We start from the raw sequence: 15,627 nt of genomic DNA on the forward strand, positions 1-15,627 counted from the left end.
GGTTTTCAGGTATGGCACAAACGCGACCCGAGGTGTCCCCCTAGTGGAAGGTGGGGCGCGGCCGCTGCACGCACATCTAGCTGTGACCGTTTTAAAGTTTACCGTATTCCAGGCTTTTCAAAGCAGAGGCAGAAAATCGAAAAGTATTCTGCTTATTAAAAAAAAAAATTAAGGGAGAAGAAAACCACTGCAAAAGTAAAGACCAAACCTCACCCTAGGAAAGAAGATGCTAGTAATCCTAGGTGCACTTGGAATATGCAATTAACTTTTTCAATTGTCCATGTTAAGCTCCCTAGATTTTTGTTTGTTTTGTTGCCGTTGCTGCTGCTGTTTTTCTTGTAGCTTACGTTCAAAAAAGTCTAGATGCCAGGGATGTGGAACTAAGAAGGCGCGGGATGGAGTCTTTCGCCTGGAGGCAACACTGTTACCCAGGACTCCAGAATCTCCGACTCCACTCGGCTCCTCTTCGGCTACATTCGGTTGCCTCGCGTACTCTCGGCCTGGGCTCTTTTCGACTAAATTCGGCCCACGCTCGATTTAGACTCGGCTCTCTTCGTCTTACCCTCATCACGGCCTCGGCTTTCCTCAACCCTGTTCCGCCTGCCTTCGTCTCGGCCACGCCTCCTCTTCGGCGGCGTCCGGCCGATTTCGTCACAGCTCGGCTTTTTTCGCCTACAGTCGGCGGCAGCCCCGGAAGGGCGCTCATGGAGCCGCGATTTTCGGCTCGACGGATCGCTATGGCGCCGCTGCTAGAATATGAGAGGCAGCTGGTGCTGGAGCTGCTCGACACCGACGGGCTGGTCGTGTGCGCCCGAGGGCTCGGCGCGGACCGGCTCCTCTACCATTTCCTCCGGCTACACTGCCACCCGGCCTGCCTGGTGCTGGTGCTCAACACGCAGCCAGCCGAGGAGGTGCGGTGGCGAGTGACGACGGGACCTGAGGGCGTGGGGGCCTCCCCGGCGCAGGCAGGCCCCGGCGCCAATACCAGGCCTCGGTCGGGGTGGGGGGTTCGAGGAGAGGCAGCCCCTGAACGGAGAGGGAGGGTGTTGAATAGGGTTGGAGTCTCCGAGGGAGACGCGGGTCCCAAACGGTGTTCGAGAACGCTGGCCGGGGGGGCGGGGGGGCGACTGGAGAAGTGTGGTGGGGAGGGCCGGGGGCGTGGATTGGAGTCCCCTGCAGGGGAGGAGATGTCTGAAGGAGGCTCTGGATCGAAATACTGGGGCAGTCCGAAAGGACGCTACCAATGTCAGATCAGAGGCGATCTCTAGAAGGGAAAGATGGAGGGGGTCCCAGGATGATGGAAAGACGAGAGACGCCGAGGATGGCGGACCGTGTAGGAAAGGGGGCCTGGAGGACTAGGACATTTCACCAAGGATACGGGGGAGTGTTAATGGGGAGGCGCTGGAAGGTGGAATGGAGATACACCTGTGCTGGGAGCACATTGAGAGGGAACCTAGCGTGGTCAGACAGTCTGATGATCGGCTAGATGGAGCAGGTGTCCGGGAGGAAAACGTCAGCTGATAAAAATGATCACAAAGACCTCGAGGGCAGGGACGCTGTTGGTTCATCCTGGGATCCCCAGTGCTTGGTGTGGGGCCTGTCGCAACACATGGTCCCACCAAAAGTGGTGCTGAACAGGAGGGGTGACTGGCAAGGAACCTGTAAACATGGTGAAGTCCTTCTAGGATGGGTCAGGACAGAACAGCCTAAAACACTGTCTGGGAACAGGATTCCCTCATTACCTTCTCACAGAGGGTGCTTGGCTGCAAACATGGCCTTGGTGAGAAGTAGGTTCTAGGTAGCCAAAATCTTTTAATCCAAGATTTTAAAAGGTTTTGTTTGTTGTTAAAGTGCTAATGACTGAAGGGCCGTTATTGTTAGTGTAAACTCCAAAACAAAACAAACAAAAAACCTTAAATGTAGACTGGTTTGTTGATCCACATATAGTAGTAACTTAGTTTCTATATTCGTTTATAAGTTCATTATCTCTGAGAAAGGCAGCACTTCATTTTAAATACCTGCAACCTCTTAAAACCTGCCTTGGATTACTCTTCTAATGAGTGTGATTTGATTTAGGAGTATTTTATCAATCAGCTGAAGATAGAAGGAGTCGATCACCTCCCTCGCCGTGTGACAAATGAAATCGCAAGTAACAGTCGCTATGAGGTTTACACACAAGGTGGTGTTATATTTGCAACAAGTCGAATACTTGTGGTTGATTTTTTGACTGATAGAATACCTTCAGATTTAATAACTGGTAAGAATTTGAAATCTTATTCCTTGTACATAAATGGGTACGTTTTTATTTTTGTGTGTCCCCATTGCTAAACTCTAGAACCTTCCATGGGTATAACTGGATCTTTTTGTTCAACTTTGTGCTTCCAGCTGTTGTCACAATGCCTGATACATTGTAGATGGTCAATAAATATTCATGATCTAAATAAGTACAGTCAAGGGTCACTTAACTATGGTGATACATTGTAAGAACTGCATCATTAGACTATTTCCTTATTGTGTGATCACAGTAAATTTATACAAACCTTGATGGTTATAGGTCAGTTAGATGTAGCCTCTTGAAGCAATCAAGAGGCACAGTAAACATAAAATATAGGAGGCTGCCAGTGTAACAAGGCATACTGTGTTATAGCAAACTTTTTTTTTTACTAAGTAGAAAGAACACACTCTAAAGTAAGGATAAAAAGTATAACATAGACAAGCATGGTGTGCATACCTTTAATCTCAAGTACTCAGAAGGCTAGGCAGAAGGATCCCAAGTTCAAGCCCAGTGTGGACAACTTAGTGAGACCCTGTCTCAGAATATAAAGGGCTGGACTGTGGCTCAATATGAGAGCACTTGTCCAGCTTGCACAAAACCCTGGAATTTGATCACCAGTACCACAAAAGGAATAAAGAAAGTATAGTATGGTAAATACATGAACCAGAACATAGTCATTATCATTATAATTATGCAGTATCAGATACTATACATAATTGTATTGCTGTACTATATGACTGACAGCAAGTGCATTCATTACCCCAGCACCATTAGAGATAAATGAAGAATAGCACATTATGCTGTGACATTATAGCATCTGCTAGTGCAGTGATGGTAAACCTTTTAGAATTTTCAATGATATCAAACAGCCAGCTACAGCACATGTGCCATAGGCTCACCACCACTGTACTAGGACGTAAGAATCTCTTAGCCCTGTTACAATCTTAAGGGACCAAAATCGTATAAGTGGTCTGTCACTGACTGTAACATTGTTATGTGGCACATGACTATACGTGGAAGGTTGATTTTTCCTTCTTTTCTAAATTGTTACTCTAGTAGTTATGAATAAAATATTTGTATTTGCCTAGTCTTTGCTTTTAGAACTCAATTAGATTTGACGTCTTTGTAAATAATCTGTATATTTCCAAAAATACTAAATTATTTTTAAGAGTAATTTTCCCCTTGATTTGAAATTAAACCAACTAGTTTATTTTGAGAAAAATGGTTTTAAGGGATATGATCAAAAAATACAGAAAATGTTTAATTTTTTAAATTTATTACAGTAAAAGACACATTACCATTAATCCCCCTCAAAATACTCCCCCTTTCTTTGAACATACTTATCCCTTTGTTCTTCCCGCTATTCTGAAGCAGTTCTGGAAGTCCTCTTTCATGAGTATCTTTAGTTATGCTGTTGTGGCTCGATGTCTTGAATCAGATCAAAACGTTTACCTTTCATATGAGGTCATTTTGATTTGGGGGAAGAGACAGAAGTCCAGCCGTGCCAGATCCAGTGATAAGGTAGATGAGGACACACTGTAATGTTTTCATGAGCGTGCCTTTCTGTTGGCACTCAGCAGCAGCATTCACAGTATTTTTTATTACATCTCATAAAGATACTCACAAAGAGGAATTCCAGAACTGCTTCAGAAAGTGACAAGAATGATGGGATCAGTGTGTTCAAAGTGGGGGGCAGGGGGGTTATAATTTAGACATTCGCCATATATTTTGATCACTCCCATTTTAGCTCAAGTTAGTATAGAAAAGAAATTCACTTTTATTATTGTTTGTACTTTCAGAAACATCTGATTTCCCCAAAGCTAATTTAGGAGCCTTGAGTCTCTGCCCTCACATTACCCTGTGCTTCTCTCCAGTCATAGCACTGAGAATACTACTTTTTATTTGCCTGTTTGTCTGTCTGACTCCTGAATAAGCTTCCTTAGTCCAAGGAAGGGCTTGTTCACCTCAGGTTAAATAACTGGCACCTGTTACATGCTAAATACATATTTGTTGGATGAATGATGGAGAATAATGAACTGCTAGAAGGCAAAGAAACTGAAAATTATTAGCACACTTGTACCTATCATATTTCCCTGAACTTAGAAGACCCTCAAGAAATATTTAATGAATAAATGTGTGATTGATTGCTTTCTGTGGCTTATTGTGAATTGGTTAAGGGAACGTTTTGTTACTCTTTTGTAATAGTCATAATTTTTATAAACTGTGGTATGAGTCTGACTTTCAATGCTAATGCCCTGCTTACAAACAAATTGCTTACTTTTCCTGAACCTCAATTTCCTCATTTCTTAAAGTCAAGAAAATTGTGCCTCTTCAAATTATAAGGATTGAGATACAATAAAATGCTAAGCATAGTGCCTGATACGTAGTAAACTCATAATAAGTTATGGCAAAAAAAAGGGGTTTTTTTTTTAAATAACTTGAAGTCTTTCTACAGCATAAGGTCTTCTACTGTTTGTTGCTTTTATATAAGCATTTTTTCTTTGTTTTTTGGGGTTTTTTTTAATTTGCTAAAATTTAAATAATTGTTTGGAAACTACCACTAGATGTCAGTAGTACTGTGATATTCAATTACCGTGCAACCTAATTAGGTAGGGAATAATCTTAATGCAACTTCCAAGTCTAGCATACAAGTACTTCCTAATTAAAAGCGTCAAGTTGCCTCCCCATTTCTGATCAGGTGCCTGCCAGTAATGAAGCTGGAACTGGTACCTGGCTGGGGAAATGAATGCCAGAAATAAATTCTTTCAAGTTCATCCTCTAGGATCCCCAAAAGGGGACCGTCAAGGGCTTTGTTCACCAGAGCCCTTAAAGAGCAAAAGGGCAGTCAGTCCCTTACGCTTGGAACACTCAGAAGTATTGACTTCCTTCAGGCCTGACTTGTTTCCCTCACACCTCCGATTATTACCATCTCTGCCTTCCCTAGCTGTCACTGCCAACTAGAACTCCTAAATAGGAGACTGCAGCTGATCCTGATATCTCCAGATAGAATTCTGTACAACACTTTCTGGGAAATTTTTAAAAAGAAAATTGTGTGTTAGATTTGTATACCAAAGTGCTCTAATTCAGCTTTATATTCATTCAAAAAACCTTTAACTAAGGATCTTGCTTGGCAGGAAAGGTTCTGAAGATAGAAAGGTGACCAAGCAGTTTGGTGAGCTCTTGGGTTTGAGTGCTTCAGGGTTTGATCTTGCCTTCCCTGTGTGTCCTTAGGCAAATTGCTTAATTTCTCCCTGCCTCAGTTTTTTAATCTGTAAATCAGGGACAAGAATAGTTCTTCCACTCAGGATTTTTGTAAAGGAGATAGTACACATAAATGCCTACCATCAAGGCACATAATAAGCTTTTTGTGATCATTGTCATGATGTTCTTGTCTGCATACAGATACATAAAAAGTAATTCAGTACAGTATGAGGTAGAAAATATCATAGGAACCTAAAATTTTAAGTAAGTTCTTGTGGGACTAAAACTGCCCCGAAACAACCTTCTAATACTCTTTTTTAGTTTTTGGGTTTTTTGGTACCGGGGATCAAACTCGGGACCTTGCGCTTGCGTGGCAGGCAGTGGACCCACTGAGTTACATCCCCGGCCCTGATACTCTTTGTTTTTTAAGAGGAGGGTCCCGAGGTAGCATCACGTCGTGGGGAAAATGTGGCTTCACTCGTGATTTGGAATCTTCGGCCCCCACTTCGTTGCTGGGTGTCCTTCCTGGTCTCGGTCTTGTAGTATACCTGTCCCATGGAATTACTGTGAGGAGTAAAGACCCTAAAACTCCATAAAAGAGCTAACCCAGTGCCTGGGATATAGGGTTTTCTTCTCATCTTTCTGGTTTCTAAAAGAGTAACCTTTTAAAGCACATCATTTTCTATAATTGAGTTTCACCTTTTCTTGAGATACCTATTTGTATTATTTTTAGCTTTATGTAATATTTCAATCCAAGGTAATAAATTGCGGCCCACATATACAGTCCTTGGGAAAACCCACCTGCTAGGTAGAATATATTCTGAGTAGTTAATTGTATACATGTATTGAGGGGTTATTGTAAATCCTTTGCCATAAATATCTAAATATCCAAATATGCTATAAATTACCATATTGGAAAAATAATTTGATTAGCTAGAGTCAATCTAGTTTCATCCATTTTAATCCAAAATTGAAACAACAAATAATAGGATCTGAACTGAGCTTTTTGGACTATAAAAAGGCCCATAATTACCGTAAGTATCATTTTCCAGACCCTATGAGTGATGAGGATGGGATTAGATGGCCCGGGGATTCAGCTCAGTGGTTCTGCCGCCTGCCTTGCAAGCACAAGGAGCCCGTTCAATCCCCGGTACCAAAAAAAAAAAAAAACAAAAGAATGGGATTAGAAATATAAGTAACCAGCTTGACTGAGGTCTAAAACATTGAGAATCATCATAGAATAATTGAACTTTTGAACCAAAAATAACACCTGTATATCCTTAACTTATCTTGTATTTCTGCCTGACTTGTCACTAACCATACTGCATCAACATGGCATAGGTGTATGAAAGATCTTCTGGTGCAGTACCCTCATTTATAAATAAGGAAACATGTACACTTGTCCTCATTTTTGAGATTTAGAGATATAATTACACACCACCACAAACATACATTAAATATATCACTAAAGTTTCTATTTTAAATGGAGTAATTTATCTCTCAGTTGAATAATCTTTATTCTGGAAATTGAATTAATCTAATAGGTGATGCAAATGTTGTCCAGACTTCTCAAATGCAGCTAGTATAGATCCCACATCTGATTCGTATATAAAAAGAGACTTAAGATCCACTTTGCTTCTTTTAGTGTGCCAGGCACACCCTGCTCCAGGGCCATTGTTCTACTGTTTGCTCATCTCCGTCCTACTTATCTAAAATCACAAACCAGCTCTCGGTACACACTCCCTCTCCTCTGATTCATTGTTCTCCGTAATGCAGGTGACATGCTACATATCTTACTTACTGGCGGTATGTAGCAAAAGTTCCACAGTGATGGGGATTTACGTCTGTTTGTTTATAGCCATATCCCCAGCCTACCTGCCCTTTCTCAAGTAGACGCTCCAGAACAATTGAAAGAATGAATGAATGAGCAAAAGTGAGCAGGAAATCCCATGTCTGTCCTGTAACCTAAACTGTAACCTCTCCCTCAGGGATCTTGGTGTATAGAGCCCACCGAATCATCGAGTCTTGTCAGGAAGCATTCATTTTGCGCCTCTTTCGCCAGAAAAACAAACGTGGTTTTATTAAAGCTTTCACAGACAACGCCGTCGCCTTTGATACTGGTTTTTGTCATGTGGAAAGAGTGATGAGAAATCTTTTTGTGAGGAAGCTGTATCTGTGGCCTAGGTAAATAATATTTTGTTATTTTTTAGAGGATCTGCTGAACTTAGTTGGGCTTTAATGTAATACAGTGTAAAATACGCTGACTTTGCCCTTGATCGAGGCTAGTCAGGTCCATAGCAAACCGCCTAGATATAAACATGTACTCCCCATATTTGTGATTCTTTTGAAAGTCGAGAGAGATTTGAGTTAATTTTCTGGTAGTCTATCAGATCCATCCAAGGGTGCTTTATTCATTCTTGTACATTCAGTGAAACCCCCAGAGAGATAGAGGCCTGTGGATACCACAGCTTTGGGTCAACTGCAGACTTACTGGACAAGACTGCCACTTCCACTTTGAGGATTGCCCACCAAGGAAATAAGCCCAGAGATTTTGATGTATTTGTGTACATTTCTAAGGACAACATAAAGTTTCAATTTTCAAGTATTTTTGCAATATTATTTTGGTTATACAATATTTTTTCTTAAAAGTAGTGGTTATGGAATTTCTCCTGTTTTGATTATATCTTATCTCAGAGGTCAAGACACTTTTCCTATAAACAACCACATAGTAAATATTTTGGGCTTTGCGGGCCATGCAGTCTGTCACAGTTGCTCAGCTGTGCTGTTAAAGAACACAAAAGCAGACATAGACAATTGAACAGTGGAAGGGGCTGAGTTTTGTAAGACTTCAAAAAAAATGCCCTGGATTTGGCCCAGACAATAGTCTGCAGCCCCTGCCTTATTTGAATAATACTTCGGTTCATAGAGGTCCAAGTATTTGTCAAAACATGGTCATTTTGTCTTGTTTCCTAATTGCATTTATGAAAACTGTTAGAATATTGAACTGGGACCAGAATGCACAGCAGTTGAAACTAAAAAATATTTGAAAACTATTTTGTCTCTAGGTTCCATGTAGCAGTCAACTCATTTTTAGAACATCATAAACCTGAAGTTGTAGAAATTCATGTTTCTATGACACCTGCCATGCTTGCCATCCAAACTGCTATACTGGATATTTTAAATGCATGTCTAAAGGAACTGAAAAGTCATAACCCATCGCTGGAAGTGGAAGATTTATCTTTAGAAAATGCTATTGGGAAGCCTTTTGACAAGGTACTTTTTCTTTTTAAAGCATAATGTGTTGTAACTTTAAAGAATGCAAAATATTTTAATATTTGCAATGTTAATAGGAATTTGCTGTCATTTTAGAATTAAATTGGAGGTGATTTAAAGTACAGATGCTTTACTAGAAAGTAATAATTTGTACTAAAATATGTCTCTTGGCGTGAAACCATATCTGTTTGCACTTATATAGTGCATATCTAACTGCAATTTAAGTATAATCAAGAGGAGGATAACTTTTTTGCTCCGAAATGACAACATTTGGATATCAACAGGTAGAAGAGCTTTTCATAAGAATGCTCCATAAATACGTATGAGCTTACCATTTCTTTTTTGGAATAAAAATAACGTGGATGAATTTTCATTACTGAGAAATGAGACTTGCGCTGTCTTAAAATTGCATTCTGAATTAAGAAAATAGACATAAAATTCAAAGAATCTTTATGCTAACTTTTTTCACCATGGACAAATATTAATCCATCTATGTAGGTATCTAATACAGTAATGAATTGTAGATAAAATACTGACTTAAAAATTCTAAGTAGTGTTTGATTTTTTACATTTTTATAGAACGTGTTACTATCTTTTAAACTCTGAATCAGTCTCTGTTTCACTGGAAATATGAAAAAGGAAAAATTTAACTTCTCATTTCTCTGATTCTTTATAAAAATGAGTTTACGATGAAACGTTAGTACATAAAACTAAGTGTTCTGTTCCTCTTTCTTAAAAGTGTGTTGTAATTTAGTGCATGGTGATTTTTTTAAACCTTCATATTAATTTAATGGAATATATAACCTTAGAAAAACAAAATATAGCCTACTATGTTTTACACTAGATTTCTGTTTATTATCCCCTCACTGGTAAGAGTCAAGGCATTGTTTTTTATATTCTTTTAGTAACCACATCTATGTATAGACATAGCTTATATCATACTAAAAAATTTAACCTTTCATAAATATTTTTACAAAAGATGCATGTAGTTATTAGTCCCATTTGTTTAGGACAATCCCACTATCTACTTGTCCTGGAGTAATTATTAATAGTATTCCATTTCATTTTCACAAGTACCCCAGTTTAAACAATAAATTTTATGTTCATTCAAGTACTACTTCTGTTCAGTATTAAATTGTTAGATGAGATGTCATCCAATTATACTGCTTCTGTTCATAAAAAAAAATTGATTTTCTGATGTTGATCAGGCTTTTTCCTCTCCTAACAATAATGTAAATCTATGTGAGGATAATTAACTAACTCCATCTGATCATAAAGATTATAGCAATATGATACTCTTCTGTATTTTAAAAAAATTAAATATTATTGTTAGAATTTTATGAACTGAAATTTTTTGCCATGTCCCTAGGGAATTTGGTTTTTATTGTAGTAAAATACACATACCATGAAATATATCCTTTTAACCATTTTTAGGGATACAAAGAATAAACTTTAAAAAGAAAGTATAATTTGTGTTTATTAAGAATAGCTATATAATTAACACTTTTAGCAATACTTAATTTTGTTCTTGTTTTAGACAATCCGCCATTATCTGGATCCTTTGTGGCATCAGCTTGGAGCCAAGACTAAATCTTTGGTTCAGGATTTGAAGATATTGCGGACTTTGCTGCAGTATCTCTCACAATATGATTGTGTCACATTTCTTAATCTTTTGGAATCTCTGAGAGCAACAGAAAAGGCTTTTGGTCAGAATTCAGGTGTGAGATTAAAATACTAATATTATTCTAGGAGCTGATTTGAATAAAGTCTTAGATTTTGGGGGAAAAGCAGGTATGGCAAGTGCTATATTCAACTACATGTTATATACTAAGATTTCAAATTATATTTTATGTTCATTGCACAAGGATGTAGGTTTTATTGATAGCTAATGTTTCCGCCTACTTAACTTCTGTTCTGTATAATAATATTCATATCCATTCTGGGAAATTTTATTTCTAGAAGACTGTGGATGGTACTGGCTGTCTCCAACTTAGAAATAGTTTATGTTCTGAAAGTATAGTTGTTAGGAACTTAAAATTCATTTTTCCAAAAGAGACAGCAAGGGACAGGTTTCATCATCTGGAGTACTGAAGAGATTTTTAGGGAAATGTATATCTATGAGTGCCCACCACCTTGTTTTCCAACCAACTACACCCTTCTGCCACTACCCAGGACCCCTTTACCCATACAGTTCAAGATTTAATGCAGTTAATACTTACATTCTTCAGGGATTCTTTAAGTCATAAACTACAAATGTACAGTAGTAAAGAATGCACTGACTGCTAGTACACTTTCACACCGCTGCCTTGGTTTATGCAAAGGCACCAACAGTGTTATTCACCATAGTGCTTTTGCACCACCATTGGAAATGTCAACAAAGTGGAAAAATCAATGTTGTAGTATTATCATGAGAAAAGTTCTGACATCATAGACCACCTGAAGGCATCACGGGAACCCCCAGGAGAACATGGGCCACACTTTGAAAACTACCACTCCAGGAGCCAGGGATTTAGCTCAGTGGTTCCATTGCCTGCCTTGCAAGCACAAGGTCTTGAGTTCGATCCCTGGTACAAAAAAAACAAAACAAAAAAAATACTAGTCCAGGGAATCAGAGACCACAACAGTAAGAGAAGTTTGGTTAATAGGAAACTAGATGGTGGCCAGTTGTATATGTAGGTCATGTGACCATCAGAGACTATTTAAAATTAACCATAAATTGAAAGGTGTTTTGGTTTTGTTTTTTACTGTTCATATTAGGTTGGCTATTTCTTGACTCCAGCACCTCAATGTTCATAAACGCTCGGGCAAGGGTTTATCATATTCCAGATGCCAAAATGAGTAAGAAAAGCAAAATGCCTGAAAAAATGGAGATTAAGGAAGGACAAGGTATTTTGTAGGCCTAAATCTTTAAATGTGTCTTTTATTTAAGTATTTGCTGTGAAAGCACTTACCAAGTTAAAATGTAATTTAAAATCTCCTTCAGCCATATGTTAACCATTTTATGTAACATATGTAACATATATTAAAAGTATTTTGCATGGCAAGTCTTGGAATCCATTGCCAGAGGATTCCAATAACAAAGGTCAAATATCAATCAAGAGTATTCAGGAGTACTCTCACTGCTACATAAAAACTCTAAATTGATTTTTTTTTTTTTTACAAAAGTTCAAAATAATAACTCTTTGCAGTCAAAGTCTTAGTGAAACATTTTAACATTCCTTTTAACTTTTAAAGGTCATAAAATACCAGAATGAGGCAATTACGGATTTTATTCCAACACTATATAGTTAGTTATCAAATGCCACTCATTTTTTAAGGTATAGGATACAGTTAATAATTCTTTTTTCTACCTAGTGTACAGTTCTAGCTCAAAACTTAATTAAAAATATTACTGTGTTTGAGTACTTGTAGAAATAAAAGTTTGATCACTGCCTCATTTATGCATGTTTAGGATTGTGTGAATCATGGAGATTTTAGAAATAGTAAATTCTTTCACTTGTACTGATTCCTTTATCTTGTATAGTGGCTTATACATAGTATCACAGTTGAAAGTTAACACTCAATCATCTCTTTAATTACCACGTAGTCTCCTATCAAGGTATCATGTAACCTATATTAATGCTACTTGAAGTGCGCTTCTATTGGACCATAAGTATGCCTTTTTCAAGAAAGCAGATTCTATCTTGCATTTAAAGAAAGCTCAAACAAATGGCCTGTGGAGTGATGCTGGTATTGTCATCCTTCATCTCTATACAGAAACAAAAAAGGAACTGGTCCTGGAAAACAACCCGAAGTGGGAGGCACTAACTGAAGTATTGAAAGAAATTGAGGCAGAAAATAAGGAGAGTGAAGCCCTTGGAGGCCCAGGTAAGAAAAACAGGAGATAATGGCATTTGCTTTTAAACGAGCCTTAATTTGACTAGCTCCTTTAAAGTAATTCACTGTTTTGTTTATAAAATGTAGGTAAATAAATGCCAAGTGAACACTGAGATTGTGCTGGCAACCTCAATTCTGTTCATTTGATGGGGGTTTTCTCCAGAATGAATCATTGTGTATTCATGAAGCAGTTTTTGTTTTTGTTTTTGTTTTTTTTACTGGTTGGGTTCTCAGGACTTCAATTTAAAGATTCACCTAATCTCCACATATATATTCACTAGGCTTTAAATCTGGAATCCCCAAGGTATAAGCTAATGGGTTTTCTGTTTTATATTCTAAGCAAGTATCTCCAGAGAAGCTTAAACTCTTCTAGGGAATGACACTGATCTAGCCCTTGAAAAAAATTGCATATTTTAGCCCTGCCCTCATCAAAAATGGGTATATGAGTAGATTAGCACAGTAGGCTAAACCTGAGTCATAAATATAGAAATAAGATCAGACAGAAAAACTAATTTTAAAATATACCAATTCAGTCTTTGAACTCTTGCAAAGCAATCCAGGCAAGTGTTCAGTCCTTCTGTTAGTAAGTATACTGGTGATATCCCAGAACTTACAGTGCTGAGATTTAAAACCTAGAGTAATCCATGCTCACCATAGCAAAAAGGAAAAGGGAAAAGGAAAAAATCACTTATAGCAGCCAATGCTGAAGTTGGTATATTGCCTTCCAGGCCCTTCTTTCACGTATTTCCCATTTCAAATATCTAACGTCATAGTACAAATAATAATTTCTAGACAAGCACTAATAAGCCAAATGGTATTAACAATCTTAAACTTCATGAGACATATTACTGTATTGGTTTCTATAAAGTTTTTAATTTTCATTTCTTTTAGCAATATAAGAGCTTATCTCTTTTTCACTTAGCTACGATGAGATTGTCTGTACATATATTTCATGTATAAGACATATATAACAGTTTTAATTTGGAGACAATGTCTTGTTTTAAATTTTCATATTTAGTAAGCTCAATATTTTCTCAAATGCAGTTCCTCTTCTGTGACTTGTCTTAGTCTTGGCCAGGTTAGACAGTTATCATAGCTTATATTGACTCCTTTATAATAAAGGTATTAACATTTATCATCATTATTAAACAAAATTTGTCTTCCATTTTTAATGCAGTTTTTTTATTTTTATAGAGTCAATCTTGAAGTATAGCTAGAACCTCCTCTGAGAGTTTCTCCATTGCTTTTAAGTCTAGAAAGTCATTTTCATCTGGAGAGATGAAAACCAGTCATTTCTTTTTTATAATTTAATATTTAACATTTGAGTGTAATCCATTTGGAATTTATTTGGGTGTATAAGATCCCCTGGAAAATATTGAAAAGAGGTCTGTTAAAGCCTCCATTATACTAATGGCTCTACTTTAATAAAAATGAATAATTCTGGCTTCCACATTGCTCAAAAAATTTAAGTGCTGGGCGTGGTGGGACAGGTGGTACCTGTAATCCTAGCATTCAGCAGGCTGAGGCAGGAGGATCATCATGAGTTTGAGGCTAGCCTGGGCTACATAATGAATTCAAGGTCAGCCTGAACTACGTCAGGGACCCTCTCTCAAAACGCAAAGCAAAAACAAAACGATTTTAGTAATCCTACCAGAGAGGTGAAAGCATGTGATTAGCACCTACAACTTTGTTTAAATAATTTATAAATTACAAGGGGTAAATGTCTTGCCTTTGGAGAAAGAGGTGAGGGGACACAAAAATATCCCCTTGTTTTCTGATTGTAGGTCAAGTTCTTATCTGTGCAAGTGATGACCGCACGTGCTCCCAGCTGAAAGACTACCTCACCGCTGGGGCAGAGGCCTTTTTACTGCAGCTCTACAGGAAGACCTTTGAGAAAGACAGCAAAGCGGAGGAAGTATGGGTGAAATTTAGAAAGGAGCATGGTTCAAAGAGAACTACAAAATCTAACAAAAGACCCAAAGATCTCCAGCATAAAGAACGGGGTTCTGTCAAAGAAAAAATTCCCAAAAAGAAAAAACGAAGGTTGACTCTAACTCAGATGCCAGGACAATCTGAAGAAGTGGAAGAGGAAGAGGGTGTTGAGGAAGGACATCCTAGAGACAGAAGCAGTAGCCCAGAAGTCTGCTTGGGAGAAATCAAGCATGAGGAATTTGATTTAAATTTGTCGTCTGATGCTGCTTATGGACTCTTGAAAGAACCCCTCACCATCCTCCATCCTCTCCTGGGTTGTAGCGACCCCTATGCTCTGACGAGGGTTCTCCATGAGGTGGAGCCAAGATTCGTGGTTCTGTATGATGCAGAGCTCACGTTCGTTCGTCAGCTTGAAATTTACAGGGCAAGCAGGCCGGGGAAACCTCTGAGGCAAGTGAGCAAGAGTATTAACTGCTGCTTAACACTTTCATTTTCACAGTTCTTTAGGGCTTAACACAGAAACCATCCCAGTTACCTGTTTTCTTATCTTTAACATTCCATTGTTACGATGCTGGTTAGGTTCATAAAACCTTTTGCCTTGTGTTGAATGAGGAGTTGCACAGGAGAGGTATGAAATGTCAGAGCAGAACAGTACACTAGAGGACTATTTGTGATTGTGTTCTTTGCCACTACTTGTTTTGTGTCATATTTGTGTGTTTGTTTGTGGCTTATGGGGTACTGTGTCTGAAAAGTCTGGGAAATTTATAACATTCTAAGTGCCACCAAAAGTTAATATAATTATGGCTTAGCTATAATTTTAATCTTCTAAGATGTCTTCTAAATTTTAGTAAGTGACTCTAAATTATATCCACATAAAACTAAAGTGTTCGGGGGGAATTACTGTACTGACTTTTCTTGAGTTTCAAAAAGTATCAGATGACAAATCTATCTACAGAAATATCAGATGAGAAGATGATGCCTCCAAAAGAATACAGTGTTCTGGCTCTCCAATGATCTGAAGGGAAGTGAACACCAAAATTAATATCCTGAACTCAATCTGAACCAAAAAC

The 15,627-nt window shown here is 38.2% G+C and overlaps 1 protein-coding gene across 1 annotated transcript in view; it reads left to right on the forward strand.

Annotated features, from left to right (window-relative positions):
- Positions 1-661: 661 nt before the first annotated feature.
- Positions 662-15,627, forward strand: part of Ercc4 (ERCC excision repair 4, endonuclease catalytic subunit) — a 28,990-nt gene continuing 14,024 nt past the window's right edge. Inside the window, exons 1-8 of the mRNA XM_004855848.4 lie at positions 662-911; positions 2,077-2,257; positions 7,465-7,660; positions 8,542-8,749; positions 10,287-10,467; positions 11,507-11,635; positions 12,506-12,616; positions 14,410-15,007. Coding sequence (XP_004855905.1) covers positions 705-911; positions 2,077-2,257; positions 7,465-7,660; positions 8,542-8,749; positions 10,287-10,467; positions 11,507-11,635; positions 12,506-12,616; positions 14,410-15,007 — 1,811 coding nt within the window. The 5' untranslated portion in view covers positions 662-704. The remainder of the gene's footprint in view (positions 912-2,076; positions 2,258-7,464; positions 7,661-8,541; positions 8,750-10,286; positions 10,468-11,506; positions 11,636-12,505; positions 12,617-14,409; positions 15,008-15,627) is intronic.

Source organism: Heterocephalus glaber, unplaced genomic scaffold (assembly GCF_053883595.1).
Source record: "Heterocephalus glaber isolate CG9 unplaced genomic scaffold, H.glaber_assembly_v1.0 deba00000943, whole genome shotgun sequence".
NCBI classification, from domain to species: Eukaryota; Metazoa; Chordata; class Mammalia; order Rodentia; family Bathyergidae; genus Heterocephalus; species Heterocephalus glaber.